The sequence below is a fragment of the Melospiza melodia genome, chromosome 4, assembly GCF_035770615.1.
Source record: "Melospiza melodia melodia isolate bMelMel2 chromosome 4, bMelMel2.pri, whole genome shotgun sequence".
NCBI classification, from domain to species: domain Eukaryota; kingdom Metazoa; phylum Chordata; class Aves; order Passeriformes; family Passerellidae; genus Melospiza; species Melospiza melodia.
The window spans coordinates 92,914,434-92,934,785 of NC_086197.1; the positions used below are offsets into that span (position 1 = coordinate 92,914,434).

General features: G+C 36.4%; 1 protein-coding gene across 2 annotated transcripts in view; it reads left to right on the plus strand.

The window, feature by feature from the left end:
* The window catches only part of GNAI1 (G protein subunit alpha i1), a 33,859-nt gene extending 13,744 nt beyond the window's left edge, over positions 1-20,115 (plus strand). The window contains exons 2-9 of one of the 2 annotated variants that reach the window (XM_063155605.1): positions 6,171-6,213; positions 6,292-6,433; positions 10,822-10,979; positions 12,485-12,613; positions 15,609-15,738; positions 16,948-17,101; positions 17,996-18,199; positions 18,312-20,115. In XM_063155605.1, coding sequence (XP_063011675.1) covers positions 6,171-6,213; positions 6,292-6,433; positions 10,822-10,979; positions 12,485-12,613; positions 15,609-15,738; positions 16,948-17,101; positions 17,996-18,186 — 947 coding nt within the window. In that variant the 3' untranslated portion in view covers positions 18,187-18,199; positions 18,312-20,115. Of the gene's footprint in view, positions 1-6,170; positions 6,214-6,291; positions 6,434-10,821; positions 10,980-12,484; positions 12,614-15,608; positions 15,739-16,947; positions 17,102-17,995; positions 18,211-18,311 lie in introns of both variants that reach the window. The other variant, XM_063155604.1, reaches the window with a different exon arrangement.
* The last annotated feature ends 237 nt before the right edge of the window (positions 20,116-20,352 follow it).

Below are 20,352 nucleotides of genomic sequence, written 5' to 3' on the forward strand. Positions count from 1 at the left end.
CAAATTATTAAATGTTTCAGTTCATTTTAAACACAGATTTGCTCCATTTGGAAAGAATATTGACTTTAAGATGGTGTTTGCTACAATTTCATAGTAATGAGTCATAGGGTGATAAAATCATTAAGTTGGAAAAGAACCTTAAGATCGAGTCCAACCCAGTCTTTTTAATTGTTTTTAAATTTCTTTTTGGAATTGACCAATTCACAGCTTGGAGAATCAAATATTGCTTTAGCTGTTTCTTAAATTTATTTGAGCTCTGCTTGTCTTACTTGGTTCCTGCAAGAGGAAGATTCATTGAGATTGATCCGTTAAATAGTTTTTTGATTGTTTGGGGGTTTTTTTTGAACATGAACATGCTTTGATTTTTTTTCTATTTCTGAAGTAGAGAGCTGGCCTTGAAAGAAAAATCATAATATGATCTCAGTCCCTCTTTAGCTGACTGTCAGCTTCCCCGTGCTGTGGGTGCTGCGGTGGGGTTGGTCACAGGCCTGGCTTTATGTGCTGGCTCCGAGTTCATGCAGTGCTGTCAGAATTCATGTGGCATCCAGGCAAATACAGAATCACAGAAGTTCAAGGCTGGAAGAGACCTATAAGATCATCGAGTCCAGCCCATGTTCTAACTGTTCAACTAGATCATGGCAGCAAGTGCCACATTCAGTCTTTTTTTGAATTCTTCAAGGGATGATGACTCCACCACCTCCCTGGGTAGATGATTCCAGTATCTGACCACTCTTTCTGCGAAATATTTCCTTCTTAATTCTAACTTACATCTGGCTTGACGCAGCTTGAGACTGTGTGCTCTTGTTCTGCCTGTTGTTGCCCGGAGAAAGAGGCCGACCCCCAGCTCACCACAGGCACCCTTCAGGAAGTTGTAGAGAGCGATGAGGTCACCCCTGAGTCTCCTTTTCTCCAGGCTGACCAACCCCAGCTCCCTCAGTCATTCTTCATATGGCTTGTGCTCTGGATAGCACAGTACTAGCTGGGAAATAATGGTGGGGGAAGGTAAAGCCTGAGTATTAAACTTGGATGCAGAAGCCCTTCAGATTATAGCAGAATCTATGGGGATAATAGGAAATTTTGCTGTTTAAGTTGGATGTGCTTTGCTCCCATGCTTTGGTGTCTGCATAAGGAAGCATAAGGATCTACCTGCTTTCTGGCAAGATGGTGTAAGAGGATTATTAGATTTAATTCAAGTTATATTCTTACTCAACTACATGAACAAAAGTTTTAAAATTCTTTTAATTAGATTTTTGTAGATTGTGTAGCCCTCTTTGAGGAGCAACAAAAGACAAAGTGTGCAAGGGGAAGAAAGGACTAATCAGTTATTAAAACTTCCATTAATGTGATGCCTAACAGTTAACTTAAATTTCCATTTAAAAATAAACAAACAAATAAATGCCTCTTTTAAATTCAGAAATTACATGCTGCTGTTCTTCTAGTCTAAGCAGAACTGTCATGTCTTTCAAATAATATTTTTGTTATAAATAAATAGTAGCAGCGCCAGTAAGACTGTTCAAATTATCGACAGTAGTGATCTAAAATCAAGTATCACACTTAAATAGCAAGCAGTAAATAGCATCATTTACTAGATGCTTGAGGAATATTCAATCAAGTCTGTCTAAATTTAGATAGTGTTTGGTTGTGACAGTATAGCTAGCTCTGACATTTCATACACAGCTGTCACATGTAATATTTAATACTGCTTGCTTCTGTCCAAAACTTTCTAAACCACAGTTAGTTCTCATTTTGCTGTATGAGCAACTTATTTATGCTGAGATAAAAGAGGGAATTTTACACAGTATATCTGTCAGAAAACCTGGCAGAGTTCTGCATTCAGGAGTGCAAAAATAATGAATTTCCTTTCAGTATGGTTCAATGAGTTAGGTGGAATTTTCCTGTCTACTTTGCAAAGATTATGAGGAATGCTGCAGTCATTTGAGTGCGCGGTTAAAGGAAAAACCCAACCCAAATGTAACTATTTCTATTTTCCATTAAATAACATAGGGAAATGCACCTTCCAGGAACTCACTGCTCATGTTAGGTGCTCTGTAATAAATTACTTAATTATTCTTTGTGTATTATGGGTGTATGTGGTTATAAACTGAGAATGTTTTTATGATAATTGTAGGTATTTGATACATGTGAATTCTAACACCATGGAGAATCATGCATATCTGACTCAGAAAATGGAGTACAAAGTGTATGACAAAAATAATTAAATTTTTAAACTGTAACTAGCCCTGACACTGACATTCTTGGTTAGTCAAATGTGATGAATTTTTAACAGAACATTTTATGAGATTATGTAAATTAAATGCTGTAGTATATTTCTTAATATCTCCAAAATTGCTGTTGAATGAAGGGAATATAACATCTTCAAATTATTTGAATGAAAATATTAGTCCAAAGCATATTATAGTAATTTCATTAATAAAGCTAATCTTAAACTTGTGTCACCTATTTGTGCTTAAGTGCATAATTAGCTATTTTGAGATTATTTGGTTTATAAATGCTTCAGGTGTCTAAATAGCAACTGACTTTTGTACTGGTGTCTGATTTCTGTTTATATTAATGTACTCCCATTCTCAGATTCTCAGATTCTTGAGAACTATTGCTGCTCTATAAAGAAACATGCAGGTTTATAAAGAACTAAGTCTTTTGCTTTGACATGAGCTCAGGATGGCATTAAGCAGTCAGGATTGATGCTGGCAGGCCTGCTCTCTTCCTTAGCTCTGTTCCTCTGGGCTCAGTGTCTCCTCTTGGTGCCAGCACTCGTTCTGTGCTGTTGGAGAAAGAGAGGTGTAACCACATCAGTGGGGCAACCTTTGACAGCCAGTCTTAAATTGGGCTGAGCCTGTCCTGAAGCTACATATTTGGTTTAATAAGAGGAATATCCTAAAAGCATAACTTTGTAGTGTTTGAGTATAGAAATTTCTGCAGAAATGAAATACTTCAGTTGGAAGAAACCTCTTAGAGGTCATCTAGTTTAGGCCTTGGCTCAAAGCCAGGCTAACATCAAAATAGATAAGTTTGCTTGGAGCCTTGTCCAGTTGAACCTTGAAGATCTCCAAGGCTCAGTTTTTACTTCCTCTATGGGCAGTGCAGCCTCTTCACTGAGCAGGTTCCCTGCACCTCCTTCCCCTGTCTCTCTGCCATTGGCTGTGCTAGAGGTTCTTTATTGCCTCACACCTCTTTGTTGTGTAGGTCTGACAAGTTTACTTCTGCTTTAAGCTGTCTCAAGTGGGTGTTATGGAAAGGACAGAAATTTACAGATATCAAACCTTCTCCCCACACCAATCTTTCTAGGATTAAAATGCCCAGTTCCTTGTAACTTTTCCTCGAATGTCATGTGCCCTCTAAACATCTAAGTGACCTTTAACTGTTTTTTTGTTTTATCTCATTTACTGGGTGCTGAGGGGGAGAATTGTGTACAGTACTTGGATACAGCATAATGAATACTGGCTTCTGGGAATGAACAGTGTCCTTTGACTTATCTGCACTGTTGCCACTGCAGCAGTGGAAGCTGTTGGCCAGGGTCAACCCCAACACCCACGCAGCTGTGTGATCACTCTCCTCTCCCTTGGGATAAGGAAAAAATAGAAGGAAGGCAAGAAGGTACATGGATCAAGATAATGATGTTTTAATAGGGAAAACCACGGCTTGCACGCACTAGCAGAGCAGAGAGCAGAGTTAATTCCTTCCTTCTCACTGGGAGGCTGGTGTTTGGCCACTTCCTGGAAGGCAGGGCCTTGGCTTGCATGATGGCTGTGTGGAAAGAATCATAGAATCCTTTAGTTTTGAAAAGCTTATAATTTATGTCATTGTGTCCAGCCATTAACCCAGCATTGTCAAGCCCAGCACTAAACCATGTCCCCAGGTTCCAGAGCTAGAGTTTTTAAATGCCTCCAGGGATGGTGTCTCCACCACTTCCTTGGGCAGCCTGTTTCAATGCTTGACAATGCTTTTGATGAAGACATTTTTTCCTAATAGCCAGTCTTAACTTCTCCTGATGCAACCTGAGGCCATTTACTATTGTCCTGTCACTTATTACCTGTGAGAAGAGACTGACCCCACCTGGCTAAAACCTTCTTTAAGGTAGTTGTAGGAAGTGTTGAGGTCTCCCCTGAGCCTCCTGTTCTCCAGGCTAAAAACTCCAGTTCCCTCAGCTTCTCCTTGTATGAATTATGTCCCAGACCCTTCACTATAACCACACTTCTGAAGATTATAACAAAAAATGTTCAAACACTGTAACAACAAATGACTACTCCTCTTCCTCCTTGCCCTGAGTTTTTACTGCTGAGCATGGCATCATGTTGTGTGGAATATCCCTTTGGTTGACTTAGGTCAGCTGTCCTGGCTGTGTCCCTTCTCAAGCTCTTGTCCACACCCAGCCTACTCACTAGGGCTGGGGACATGGTGGAAAAGAGAAAATGCCTTTGCTGTGCATGCATTTTTCAGCTATAAGAGAACCATCACTTTCTCTTACTAATGAGAGTTAGTAAAGCTGCCCTGGTTTAGCTACAAACCTGAAGTGCAGCACCGTAAGGGCTGCTGTGAAGAGAGTTAACTTTGTCCCAGACAGACCCAGTGCAGCACCCTGTAATGTGGTTGATCTTTATCACCACAAGGCCCCACTGCTGACTCTTCAGTTTCTTGAGCCCCACAGTTTTCCTAACCCACTGGTGCCAAATCTGATGTGTTGGATGTGTTACTGTGTGCCCCTTGCAGGACTTCACAATTGCCTGTGTTCTGAGATGCCTCAGCTCAGTCCTCTAGCATGTGAGAACCCTCTGAATAACACCTCTGTCATCTAACACTGGTAACCACTTCCTGGCCTCCCAGGCTCATGTCAGCTGCAACCTTGATGTCAGCATTCTACTTTTGCTTTCAGGTCATTGGTGAAAATGCTAAACTGTGCTAGCCCAGTGTTGTCTGCTGGAGACTGCCTAAAGATGTTCCAGTTGGATTTTTGAACCATTGACAGAGGCCTTTAAGTGTGGCTGTCTGGGCAGATTTTCAGACACCCTGAGGTTGGTACTTACCCAGCTGGGTACAAGGGCTGCCATGGACAGTGGCATTGGAAGCCTTACTGGAGTCAAAGTAAATTACATCTGTTAAGTGTCCTTCCCCCCCAAACCCTGTTTCCTCGTGAAAACTTAGTACAGTTTGTACTTTGTAAACGTGTGTTGGCACTAAAATGACCTTTATTTTATGCAAGATGAGGTTGACTGTCATGTGTCAGGTTCTTGCCCTTTTTTTGGAGACAAAAAAGTACAGCCTTTGTCAGTGCCTTTCTATGGTCAGAGTTTTCTTTTGGTTATTTTGGAGATGGACAATGGGTGATCTCCTTGCATTAGAAATACCTGTAGACTGTATGAAGATTGTACTCACTTCTGCAAAGCTATATTGAGAAAGGGGAACTGTGAGAGGGAGAATTGAGCACAAGTCACAGAAAAGCTGGGAGTGTGCTATCTGAAGGGATTAGACCGCAGCTGTAAGAGTTCCACATGTTTTTTAGGGTAAGAAGCAGACTAAAGATAGATTGTTGAGACAGCAAAAACTGCATCTTTTTCCCTGTCTGTTAACAGATACTGTTTTTCTAGGCTTTGTATTTTAACATGGCTTTTTGTTTTGTGTTGTTGTTAAGCGCTTAAAATTATATCAGGTTGACTGCAAACTTCATGCCATCTGTTCTAACAAAAAGTAGGCTGACTGTTGGTTTATTCATGCTAGGGTCAAAAGACGGTTCATTACAAGGACTGAAGCCTTGAAGAATTGTAAGGTGTTCATTTGCAATTTTGAAAGACCATTAATACAGTGTGAAGAGTGGGTTTTGGTTAAAAAGACAGAGGAATTAAGCTTTAGATCCCTTTGAAGTTGAGCAACTTATCACCTGTTCACATTAGAAACCCCAACAGTCTGTGTAAAGATTATGCTCACTTCTGTAAGAAAAGACTTTTAGAACTGAGATTTGTTCTTAAAATGGTGTGATTTTGAAATTATCAGATGAAGGTACATTTTTATATTAAGAATCAGTTTGTAGCATGCTCAACATGTTGTAACCTGTTGAAGCTTTTTATATTGGTTAAATACATGAAGTATAGAATTAAAATGTATTTTCAAAGATTAGTAAAAGCCTAATGGTGAATTTTCGTATGTTTATTTTTCAGGAGCTGGTGAATCGGGGAAAAGCACAATTGTCAAGCAAATGAAGTAAGTGTGGTGAAATACTGTGATAGATAAATATTTTTAAATTTGAATAGAGAATTTATTTACTTTTTTCTTCCATAGGATTATCCATGAAGCTGGTTATTCAGAAGAAGAATGTAAACAGTACAAAGCTGTTGTCTACAGTAACACCATTCAGTCCATTATTGCTATCATAAGAGCAATGGGGAGGTTGAAGATAGACTTTGGTGATCCAGTCAGGGCTGTGAGTATTGAAATACACACACAGACATACAGCTGAAATATCCATACTGTTTCCTTCAGAAATCTTTGTGAGTTACAGTGTTTGATAACTAAATACCTTTGGTTTTTACACACAAGGTTGCCTGTGGAGCAGTCAGCACTAGGTTGATTCACAGCAACTATTTGGTTTAGATACTATTTTCTGAATTCTGTCTAAATTTGGAGAACTAAACATCTGAATCTTAAGAAGTCCACAGTCATGTCTCTATTTGTGTGGACTTGGGGGCTACTAAGGAGGTAATTCAAACTAGGCACCTTGAAAAATACAGCTTAAATAGGGAGGCATCTAGCTACTTCTGCAGTGTACTGCCTGCACTTCTCTATTAGCTCATAGACACAGCAGTGCCTGGAACATTGCCAGCCTTTGAGCTGGGTCCTGTTTCATACTGATTTCCAGTGTTGAGGTCTTTATTTTGCTCAAAGAGACATGGGCATGGACCTGCTGCTGGGATCCCATTTTTTCATTATACTCATCCTGGGATTTTTCCCAAGAAATGAGACCTTTTCCTAAGCTTTCCTGTACATTTTCCATCTTATTTCATCTAATGTCCCATGTGCAAATCTCTGATGAGTTTGTTTGCCATCCCACCTAATGGTATCTCCAGTCCTAATCCTGTGCTCTTACCTATGGTTATCCTGATTACATCCACATCTGGTCAGGCAGGGAGATGTTTGGAATATCTCTCTAAAATGCTCAGTTTATCTTTTTTTTTGCTTGTCTTCTCATTACAAAACTCTATACAGTCTGTGCTGCAGTGCTGAAACTGATCCCCAGAGCTGTTGGTCTGAACAGCAGTTTAACTTGGTTCAGGACATGTGCTTTTATCTCCTCCCCACAGAAATCAGAAATCACAGTGCAGAATGCTCACCAGTGCTGGTTTGGAAGCCAGAACTTGCCACACTGTGGCTATCTCACAGGAAGGATGGAGGAAGGATTTTGTTCTTCATAAGTATATGTAAGGTAGTCAGGAATATTTGTCATAAGTTCTTTCCATCACTTTGAGGTGGAATTACAGTTTGGGAGGAAAGGAGGATTTTTAAAAGAAGCAGTATGTAGATGCTTTATTCTTGACAGTCTTCAAGATTTTATTGGTTGTTTGAAAAGCAGTTTATAAATGTTAGACAGTATTCATTCAGTAACCTTGTGAAATGCAGTATGTATGGATGTCATAAGGAAGATGCTTGTAAAATGATGTATAATGAGTCATAAAGTTGTATCTGAAATCTAAATCTGATTGCAAGCCAATTATAGCCATTATTTTATGTACATATGTTAATTCTACCTGATGTCTCTTCAGGTGTAAGCATAACTAGTAAAAGCTTCAGTTTCACTGGTTATGCCTCTCTACATTTGCTCTCATGTTTGCTGTAGTCTGCCCTTGAGACCAAAGTTTTCTATAGCACCAACAGTGTTTCACTACTTGTTAGTTGGTGTTTGTGCAGTCCTCTCTGGAGTCTGGCAGTTGATGCTGGAAAGAGGCAGATGGTAGACTCATGTTACTGAATGCGTAGTAAGAGAAAACGGAGGAGGAGTAAATTTAGGTGTTAGCAGATGAAATGACTAACAAGAAGATTTTGAGGGCCATGTTCTATATGATGTCAGTTTTAAGTCATCTGAGTTTTTCGACTTCAGAGAGCTGTATAAATGATGAGGCAAAGTTGTGTCAGGAACAATCTTAAAATAACTGTCCATCCCTTTGTACATAGTCAGGTCTTGGTGGTCCAAAATCTTTTTTTTCCACAGGAACATTGCTATGGAACATTAGCATTAGATGTTAGTAGTAGTGTGTTCATACCTTAATTATTTTCAATTTTATTTTAATTTTATTGTCTTCAGCAGACAAAATAGCTCAAAATTGTAACTCCTGGTATAAACGGTTACATTGATTGTTTTTCTTAAAATTATGAGGTGAGTTTTGATGGTTTTGCTCTAAAATGGGGTAAGATGTCTTTAAAAATCACATACTCTTATTTCTGCCATAAGACTAATGGTAGAGCAGTGAGTTGAATGTTCTCTTTTTTCAAGTTATTCAATCAAAGGAGCACAGGTAACACCAGCAGGTCAGTTGTAAATCTGGTGTATCTTTGTGCTACAGGATAGTTTAAGTAGAAGCATTTAGCCAATGTGCTTCTAAGGACTGTAGACCACTTTCTGAAAGTGAGATTTGCACCAGTTGGAGAGATTGTTAAATGGGTTATTTTACATGACCTTATGTATGGAATCTGTTTAAAAAAATGACACTGTAGAGGAAGTTTCCCTATTTCAGTATAACTGAAGGAAAGTCCCTAGCATTGATTAATAATTAAAGTGGAACTTGATCATTTCATACTGCCTCACATGTGGTGTCTGTGGTAGTTGCCATTTTAGCAAAAGGAAGATGGGGTAACAGAGACCATTTTTCATTTTAATGTTTGGCCTTCAAAAAAGTTGAAATCAATTATCTTCTTCTACCTTCCCTTTCCCCACTCCCCTGTTTGAGAGCATGTAGAGATACATGAAAGTCAGACCATCTTAAGTATAAAATGTCATCATCTTTTGTGACAAAACTGTCAGTTTCTAAGCTGTAGACACATAAAATGACACGTTTTCATCATGTGTCTTTATATATTGTCCCTTCTTAAAGATTTGCTGCTTTTGTGAGTCCTTGCATTTGCATCCACAATCAGTATTCAACACCAGAACTCTCATTCAGGTTTCTTTTATGCAGGTGTAGTGTTCAAAATTAAAGCTCAAATTAAATCTGACTGTCCACCCCTTTGATCTTCACAGCTCTGGGTTTTATATGTAATTATTATTGCAATCTGTTATGTTTTTATTATTTGTTCACAGTTTGTTCTGTGAATGTATAGTAATCAGTATTTTTGTTTGATGAATGTTGTTTTAGATTTCTACTTATTCTAGCTTTCAAAAGACACTTTCTACAATACATCAACAACCCATTCTTCATATGTATACCTACAAATGTGTATATATATGTTTGAATCTCTTCAAGTTTGGCTTGAGTTCGCTGAACTGCAAGCCTTTCATTTTCAGCCTCTGAAATGCAGTATTACCCAATCCATCTGTAAACAATTTCCCTGTCAGCTCACACAGTCTTTGATTATTTAAGTCTGCAGTGGACAGTATCTTTAGAACAATCACTGCTTTCTGTGCTTATCCTGAAAATGGGCTTTATTTTCCCCACAGCTTTGTTTTGGAACAGCAAAGTGACAGATTTTTCTACAGATTTGCATATGTGTCTTCACTTACATTTTGTGAGAATAACGTCATATGTTGCCTTTTTAAATCCTCCTCTTTCTTGTAACACTTTCAGTTCCCAGCTGACATGTCCAAGCCTCCCTTTTATCCTTCCTTCTTTCCAGATTCATTGTTCTTTCTTTTAATTACTGGACAAACAGTGCATGCTGTGGGTAGTTGTTACAAGCTGACTTTTTTTGGCTCACGTACCTTGGCATTGGATCATGTTCCCCTAGTATCCAAGGTCAAGCAGCTCCCCACAGGGGAGTACTAATGTGGATTTTCCCTATACCCATCTGCTGTCTTCCCTTTAGTGCCTTACAGGTCTAAATATAAGAGAAATACTTTAGAAAATAAAATACTAAGTTTTGTTGCTCAGGCAAAATTGGATGTCGCTGGTGAACTGGTCAAATGCTGATAAAAGGGGAATGGTGGATTTACATCCTGTACTCCATTAGCCTCGCTCTCAAAGCCAGTTATTGTATATAGTTTTAAAATCCAGCATTTGCTCTTAAAAATATTGATGTTTGCTTGATATTGCATTACCAAGAGAACCTGGTCTCAGTAGAATAATTTGCATATTTGTAGCTGATTCATCTGAAAAGATTTTTAGAAGTGTTTTTCTAATTCCTGATGTATGATTGGGAAGAAGTGATTATTTGTCACTTTCAAAGTTGTATAATTAATTAAAATTAAGCATTTAATTTGTTTTCTTCAGTTGTTCAGTACACAGCTACCCTTCTGGAGGGTCTAGCTTGTATTGTAAGCATTTTATCCAGTATGTGGTATTATATGAGCATATATGGATAGCTTTAGGTTTGAGCACAAAATATGTTACTAGTCCTGTTTATAAAAGCCTCACTCAGGTTATAAACAGACCAGAAGCTTTGTCAGCTAATAATAAATTCAATTACTAGTCTTTTTCTGTTGTTGAAAAATGTGGGAATTAATATCTAATGCAGAACACTAAAATAAATTGTTTTATTTCACATTTTGTTTGATATGAATTTATCAGGTGAAATAATGCATTTGCTGAATCTAGTTCTTAGATGATAATACTTCTGTTGTATTTCTCAATATTTCTCTCTTCACCCTGTGTTTCCATCCTGAAGGATGATGCTCGTCAGCTCTTTGTGTTGGCTGGAGCAGCAGAAGAAGGGTTTATGACTTCAGAGCTTGCAGGAGTTATCAAGAGGCTGTGGAAGGACACCGGGGTTCAGGCCTGTTTCAACAGATCTCGGGAGTACCAGCTCAATGACTCTGCTGCCTAGTAAGTACAGGGGACACACAAGGTTCTCTGCCTTCTAGCTAGGAGCTAAAGCACTGTGAGGTGTCAGGTTTTGACAAGTTCTGCTCCCACGTAGATGGAAACCACAGAAGTATCCTGGACAAAGATAGTGTCTGCTTGGGACAAAATGCTGCAGCAAAGCTTTGAGGTTGGAAAGGAAAATTGTAGTGTAATTATGAACTTGTCATGTTCTGACCATGTGTTTCACTCCCTTAAAGAAGACAAAAGATTGATTTAAGATGCTTTAATAGGTTTTCTATTACAGAAGCATGACTAAAGTACCTTTTTAGTATCTGAATGTGTCCAAAAAAATGTGATTACATGATCTGTATCTGTATTACCAAGGATACTATCTTTTTTGCATAATAGAGTTTTTTCCTGTTTCAACATTGCTATGTTTTCATTGTTAATTAATATTGTCTATTGGAAATGTGTTGAGCCAAGAAGCAATTAAAATGTATCTTTTATGCTAGGGCACTTAAGTAAGAAAATAAAACATTAAGGAACTAGGAAGGCAAAAGTAAGATGGTGTGGCAATAAGTAATGGCAAGTCAGTCAAGGAAAAGAGTCCACTGAAGGAAATGTAAGATGTTAGAGTGGCAATAGCAGTGATAGTGCCTTGTAGTGCCATTTTTTATGATTCTGATGTATTTTGTAGTACTTGAAGCTGTTTCTCAGTTGTATAAACTTTTTTCCATATGAGCACTTCATTTGGGGATTCACGTACTCTCCTGTGCTAACCTTCTGTGGTCTGTTTTGTTGTGTTAGACAACTGTGACTCAAGTTTCTTAAGAACACTGTTCTTCTGGCCATATAAATGTATCTGTAAAATTGTTAACATCTTGTTACACAGAAAATAGAATACAATGCCTTCCCTATTTACTGTGGGAAAAGTACAAGTAAGAGCTGTATAGTTTTTTATAGAAAAACTGGACTTGGCCTACATTGCAAGGAGTTTGGCAATGAAAGCATACTAATTCTAAAAAATACATGCAATTAGGAATTTTCAATAGAAAGTTAATTGTCATGTATTAGGCCCTTTCTTAGACACATTAATTCTGGCCAAAACACTGAGTTATTCTTTTCGTATCTGTTATCAAGTAGAGTGATTTTGGGCTTTGTTTATGGTTCAAAGTAATCTGCAGTTCAGTAGCTTGCAAAGATGAAGACGTTCTAATTAGAGCCAATAACATGGATGTTTATGGAGCCATGTTTGCATGTAGGACTTTCTAAAGAAGAATTCTTTGTAATGGAATAAATTGCTAAAGTTTCCTTTCATCTTGGGTGAAATCTCATTGTGTCTCAAAAGCTTATTTTGAAAAAACTTGGAAATTTGACTAGACTACTGTGTCTTGTTTCGCAGAGAAAACTCTTTTATAAAATTCAAGGACAGTGTAATGAATGGACTTAAAACTTATGTAATTCTTTGTAATTATTTTGTTGCTGTTTTATGAATAACTGAAAGCAGTGTTTATTTTTACCTTTAGTTACTTGAATGACTTGGACAGGATAGCACAAACCAGCTACATTCCAACTCAACAGGATGTTCTCAGGACTAGAGTGAAAACTACAGGAATAGTGGAAACTCACTTTACTTTCAAGGATCTTCATTTTAAGTATGTAAATCATGCTGCATGGTTATCTGTCCATCAAAGTTCAGTAAAATAATGGAATATGGCATTCAATGGTGTAATTTAACAAATTTGTCTAACCACAAGCTTGATTATTTCCCTTCACTTTTTATGGAAAAGAAAAACAACTTGACTCAATTTTCTGAAGGCATGTGAGAGTTGTTGGAGCTCCAATAATGTTTTTGTCATTTTGAAAATGTTTTGCAAGGATACTTTTGATATAAATTAAATCTCAGAACAAAATATTGCATTTTCTGCCATGTTAAATAGCTGTTCTATTGGATTCTTGTTTTAAATTCTGTTGGAGAACTGGAAGCTTGTAAGAGTTTCCTGGTGTTGTATGAAAGAGTAAATCCATTTTCCAGAAGAGGTGAACTCAAATATGTCCTATACTCTAAGGCAGTATTTTAGAGATGAAGGAATGAGAATGTAACTTAGGTTTCTGTGGTGCAAGATTTAGAAAATAATGGTAATATTCTGAGCATTTTATGTTTAAACACACAGAATCAGAGAATGGTTTGGGTTGGAAGGGACCTTAAAGATTGTTTAGTTCTAACCCTGCTGCAGTGGGCAGGGATACCCTCCATTAGACCAGGTTGCTCAAAGCTCCATCCAGCCTGGCCTTGGACACTTTCAGGGATGGGGCATCCATAACTTCCCTGGACAGCTTGTTCCAGTGCCTCACTACCCTCTAATAATGGATTTCCTCCTAATACCTCATCTAAACCTACTCTCTTTCACTTTGAACTCATTCCCCCTTGTCCTCTCACAAAATGCTCTTGGAAAAAGTTTGCCCTGACGCATGTGCAGCATTCAAGGTGAAAACACATGATAGTGTCAACCATCAATGTACTCTACCTCCTACTGATGAGGAAGGATGAGAAGAAAACTCAGTAAAAAACACTTTAAATATGGATTTAGATTCTGCAGAAATTGTTCAGCATGTCTGTATTATATATTTGTTTAGTATCTTTGTAGAAATTTTTCCTATGGTAATGCACGGCAAATACTGAAATATGGATACTTCAGGACTGTGAAAAATCTTTTGTTTTAGGGTTTAAGAATATAAAATTTGTATTAATCCACAAACAAATAGCTGATAAATGGTGTAATGAATCTCTTGCAAACCTAAGAAGAGTAGTCCTTAGCCAAGCCTGAAGAGAGAATTTTACTGTCTCAGGAGCTCTCCAGCTTCTCACTTACTTTACATGTTTACATGTTTCTTGTTCCCTGCTGTAGATGGGTCCAGTCTTTACAGATTATTGGGGCTGTCACAAGGACCATATGGTTACACTTCTGCAGAATGTGTCTTTGAGCCAGGCCTGTGGAATTGTTTAGCTGCAATGTTGTACATTCAAACATCTGTACCTGTGCCTTAGGCAATAGGCTTAATGAGTTATTGGGAGGGCGTGCAGTACGCTCTTACATAACCTTGAAATGAACTTTTAAGATCATCCAAACACATGGAAGGCTTGATTATACTAAGACAAGGGTACATAAGTATGACTAGCTGCACAGAATCAATTTCTTTCCTCTTCTGCTCTTTGTGTTTATTTTCCTGCAGGTTGGGCCTCAATTCAGCCTTCTCTATAAAGCAATTAACATAGTTTTGATTATTGATTCAATCTGAATTGCAAATAGCAAGTCATCTTCTTCCTGTTTTATAGTCTAATCCAAAAGTTGAGTCTGATTATTTACTAGTTCTGTTTTCAAAGAACACTTTTTTTGTAGAAGTGTTAATTCTTACGGAAAATCAGGTCTCAGTATAAAGTTACAAAGCATAGCATTAGAATTAACAGAAGTAATTACTAAAATTTAAGGGATTCATTATTAAGATACAGTACAAAGTACAGTATTAAGTACAATATATATTCTATGGGTACAGCCATTGCTAGTTATTTGAGAACTGAGTAGTAGGTGGCTGGCTCACACTTGTATAGAGTGATATCCAAAGACCTCCCTTCAAAGATTTTTCTGAAGGTAAGGAGCACCTCTAAGGAATCCTTTTTTCAGCAGGAATTATCTTTCAAGTGTTTTTGACATGGCATTATCTCAATGTAGAACCTTAAAACAGCAGTGAGAATTGTCACTTCTGCAGTTTTTCCAAGTATAAGACCTTGTTAGAGGTTACAGTGTTTCTGACAGTTTTCCATGAGAAAGCAAAGGGTTTTTTTTTTTTCTTCTAATTTGTTTCCTTCTCCACTTACTTTTACTGTGGGTTTTTTTTCAAATTAAAACCTAGCAACTTGGAACACTTGAAGATATCTAAAAATAACAACTGTAATTGAATCCCTTCAAGTGCAATTCACAGTGTTTCTGCAGTGCACTAACATTAAATCAGTTGGGTTTTTACCTGCTCTGTACTTGCAACCTTACAACTCATGGAAAACAGAAAAGGGGGCTAATAAAAAACACAAGTCAGCTTCAGTAAGTGTCATATGTGAGACTTAATTGCATTTCAAAAAATGCATTTATTGTTGGAAAATGAGGGGTTTTTTACTATATAATGCTTATTTTGTCTTCTAAGATAATCTCTTAAAAATATCCCATATAAATATAGCCAGTTGAAGAACAGATTTGAGTTGTAATTTGACTTAGAAGAGAGAGGAGCTAAAATTCACCAGGATGTTATTGATCAGTATCTTTTATTATGGTAGACTTTTTAGTAAAGCTAACTGTATATTTTTATTTTATACAGATTACAATTAACTTTGTTAATGAAGTATAGTATTGTAAATAGTTAATTTTGTTTGTCTTTCATCTCATACTTTCTCATGTTCTCTAAAATGTATAGGAAGGCTTTCAAAGCTTTATTAAAATTGAGGTGTATACTGAGAAAATATAAGATACAGGGCTTTTTGCCTTCTTTTTAAGATGTTGTTCTCAGACTTAGACAGCTGATAATTCCAGATGTTGTTGGTTAATATTCAGAAAGCTAAAAATTCCAAAGTTCATTCTCCTTTTTGCTTCTGTTTTGCAGAATGTTTGATGTTGGAGGCCAAAGATCAGAGCGGAAGAAGTGGATTCATTGTTTTGAGGGTGTTACAGCAATTATTTTTTGTGTGGCACTGAGTGATTATGACTTGGTCTTGGCTGAAGACGAGGAAATGGCAAGTACTATAATGCTGAAGAAGGGAATAGTTGTTGCAGAGAAGCTAACCTTTGAAGGAAAGCTATAAATGGGTCTTTTGAAGTATTACTGCTTTGTAAGATGTATGGGGTTTGTGCAAAACGTCTCAGAAATGGTGAGAGAATTCATGCTTTTGGGTTCCAAAGTATTTCCTCACATTCTCATAAGGAATACTAAGAGATAAGTATTCATGTAACTTTTCATGTTTTAAAGGAAGCATAAATTAATGAAGATACATTGTCAGTAATACACATTTTATTCTCTTTATGGAAGCTAGAAGTATATAGTAAGAAATTTTTTTTACTTATCTGTATCTGCTTTGCCACATTTTGTTTTCCTTTCCTTCCTCAGTCTTCAGTTTTTGTTTCTTTCTAACTGTGTTTCTCCAATCTCTTGTCTTAGTTGCAGAAATCTTTCTCTTCTTTTTCCTTTCCAACACCCTCGGCTCCTTTCTCCTCTTTCAAGAGTTTACTCCTTCCGTGTCACTGTGCACAGGGTGCATTTTACTCTCTTGAGTGGTCTGAAGTGATGCTTACCTCTGTATGTGAATCATTAACAGACTCTTGTGCTCTTCCTTGTGTTCTGCAACTTTCTATAAAATATAATTTGGGGAGGAAAGAGAAATAAGAAAACCTTTCAAGTCAAATATAGTGTCAAAGAAGGTCGTAGCTAGCATCCTGCTACTTAAATGATTGGAACTTGGCCAAAGTACTTACATGTTGGATAATTTTTCTACAGAGTTAAATATTATGGTAAGAGTTAAAATACCTGCTTACTTGATTCTCTAGCTTTGTAGAACTTTCTTCCTTAGTCTGGAATATCAGCTAGGTGCAGAATTTATTTTCAATTTCCAGAAGATCTAATCTGTGTTAAGACAAATACAGGTAACTCAGCAATTCCTGTAAAATATCTGTACTGCAAAAGGTCAAAACACACAAAACATTTATGAAATATTGAAAACTTAAACCTGGAAATGAGAAAAAAGTAGTTGCTTAAACCCTGCTTGTGGAAGTGATCTTTGTGGTAGTCTTGGCTTCTCTGTATTTCCTTGCAGTAAAATATGATTTAGTTTGCTAAAAACTTAGTTTTGTAACTGGTTCATTTGTAAGCAGTTAAAAATATGTATCCTTATTTTACTACTGAAGTCTGATAAAATAGAAAGTGATGGCTTTTTTTTTTTCACTTACAGAATCGGATGCATGAGAGCATGAAATTGTTTGACAGTATTTGCAACAATAAATGGTTCACAGACACTTCTATTATTCTATTCCTGAACAAGAAAGATCTTTTTGAAGAAAAAATCAAAAGAAGTCCTCTCACTATTTGCTACCCTGAATATGCAGGTATTGGAGGGGTGGAGATGTCAAGGTTTTGTTTTGGTTTTTTTTTTTTTTTTTTTTGTTAAATACCTAATTTTCCATGCACAGATCATGAGGAGTTTTATAACTTCAGGCATCTAAAATATTTATATGACCTAAAATTTAGGTGGGGGTTGTTTTGATGGGTTACAAATAAACAGTGCTTAAGTCTTTTAAACCAGGTGAAATATGCTGGTCCACTGATAGCATTTACATGTTACTGCTGCAACTGTTCAGGCTCATTTATTTAGCCAGTTATTTCTAAGAAAATAACAAACTGCTTTTGTATTTTGATGTAAGTAGGAATTCCCGAGATACATGAGAAGTTTTTGGACAGGGAGTATACATACATTTTGACATTGTAGCTTATTCAGGAAATACACAGCAAAAGAGCATTTATTCATTTAGCAAGCCTTAGCATTTTTATGTATCACTTTCATTGTAACTTCAACCAGAAAATAGCATGTTGGAAGTAAAAAGCTTGGGAGAAATTTGTATGCCAGGTGTCTGTAACTGAGTGTGAGAAAACCCCAAAGCTTTTAAAAACATAAAAATTTAAAGCAAGTAACTTAAATGAAGGAGACAAAATGTCCTAAACTAGGAAAGTGATGGTTCGTTAATGACTTGTTCCTCTGGCACTGGAGTAAATAGAAAGACTATTCCTGCACCTGAAACTGAATTGAGTGCTAAGTTTTTGTTATTACAAATGCATCCAAAAGGTCTCCTTTCAAGGTTTTATTAATGGTATCTTAAAGCAATAGCTGTGGAATTTCTCCTCTTCAGGTTTAGATTAACTGTTTCCAAAGAACCCCTTCCTTCAAAGATAGTGTGCATTTCCTCTGTTGGAAATCTGCTTACTGAGCAATTTTCTTCTTCTAGGGTCAAACACTTATGAAGAAGCAGCTGCTTACATTCAGTGTCAGTTTGAAGATCTGAACAAGAGGAAAGACACAAAAGAAATCTACACTCACTTCACGTGTGCCACAGACACAAAAAATGTGCAGTTTGTTTTTGATGCTGTAACTGATGTCATTATTAAAAATAACCTTAAGGACTGTGGCCTCTTCTGAGAACAGACAAAAGGTTGTTAAATGGTAAATTACATGCCTGAAAACAGGACTTAAACATTTGGAATATGCCCACGCTGTGTAAAACCTGCATAGATATACTTAATTCTCTTTTATTTTATTTTTAGGTTTGGAGATAGACTTCGCACAATTCTAATCTGATTCTTTTCAAGGTGAAAGAAGTACAAAATGCATTGTGCTCAATGATAGATCAGTACTGTACTTGCCTGTTTTAACAGCTTTATTTATGTTTGTCTTGTAAATTTAAGTAATTAGTTAACACTGAGATGTCAGTTGATTGTATGTAAACTTACAGTTGTAGTAATGTATTTGTATAAACGTTGAACGGAATATTTTAGTAACTTCTTGTCCTCTAAAACATTCCTCTAAAATTTCCATGTTTTATGAAGATACTCTTAGAGGAGACAGACACTTTTTGCCTTTGGATTATTTAAACATCTTGTAAAATTAAATTTTCTTTTCATCTTAAGGGTGCATGCTGCCTTATTCTTTACTTTTGTTGGTAATACTGTATATGGCGTTAGCTTTTTTGATATTTAAACAGCCTCACAACACTTTCTCAGACTTTAAGAAACATAACCAATAAACTTATTTTTTGCCTTAAGTTTTGAAAAAAAAATCTTTTTATAAATTTAGGATAAACACAAAGATTATTTTAAAATTTAAATGAAATTCACAGTTTATGAAATCCAGTCTTGCAGTCTTTGCAGTGGAAATGTGGCAACACTGGGAAGTTGTTTGAGGGTCAGCTACAACTGAAGCTGATGGAAATGCAAAAAGGAAGTTGTTAAAACTATTCATATCAATAAAAAATTATACTGTGGTCTTTACTCAGTGGATTAAATGGAAAAATTACCTTTGGGGTGTTTTAAATAGACAGCAAAGGCTGGAGTTCAGAGTAATGTTTTTTCTGCTTACTTTAAACATAAATTCATGTTCTCCTTAAATTTTTTGCTCTTTTCTGGTAATAAAACTAGTTGGATAACTTAATAACCATAGAAAGATTGTGTTCTCCCACAAGACAAGGGGGCTTCACAGATTAAAGCAAATTCCTGTTGCATATAGCAAGATTCTTCAATGCTTTGGGTAGGATGTTTTAGTGAGTTAGAAGTGCTGATTTTTTGATTTCCTCTTTAATTATAGCCTCAGAATTTCTTATAAGTTAAGGATGATTTTCTTCTGGTTATGCTTTCATTATGTGATTTGCTGTCTTAGGTACCTGTCATCCATTGCCTTAGGGATAGTGCCAAAACTGATTTTTTTAATACAGTTTTTAAAAGGAATAAGCTTCTAAATGTAAATAAGTTGATGGTTGTCTTAAATGTATGTTGTCATCTAGAAAACACAAACATACCAAACCTGGAGATAAAATTTTCTATAATTGTTAAAATATTTCAGGCAGCTACAGTACACCGTAAGTTCTTTGAGAAGTAAATAAGTCTTGGAGCCTGTGGCTATTTTTCTATATTATCTTAGCATTTATGTTCTTAGAATGTTCAAAATATTGAAGTCATTGTTCTGTTGTTTAAATTTTGATTGTGTATGTGTTTAAGTTAGGCCTCTGCTTGAGTAAAACTTACCTGCCCTTCTCATTCTTTAATGCTTTCTTTGTTAGGTCCAGAATTGCTAAATGCATTTTAAGTGAAAGATTAGAAAGGAGATAAGTTATTGCTGGAGGTTGTTAAATATGTTGATACATTATGAGCTCTTTCAGCAGTTATGGTAAGCAATCTGTATATCCTGGGCTGCTTTTAAGTGTGCTTTATGGTTTTGGATATGATTTTAAATCTCACTGAACTACTTTGTGGAATTGTATTTACACCTACGTTCCAGCTGGTTTTTGTACTTAATGTAAAACAAAAATTGGGATTAATCAAATAAATCTAAATTTTGTGCCTTGCTTGAAAGAAATGTTTTTCATTAAGTGTGCTGATGGAAATCTTTTTGCATCCATTCTGTGGAGGTAACTAGGTAGTAAAAATGAGAAGATAGAAAGTCAAGAGTAAATGTAAAAACCTTTGTGTTAGAAGCATTAGGCTTTTTTATTAATTAATATTTTTTTTCTTAGCACCTTCAGTTGGAGAATTTTTGGAATTTTCTAACTAGTGGTTTATCAAGTATTCTTATATTAGCACAGAACAAAATTGC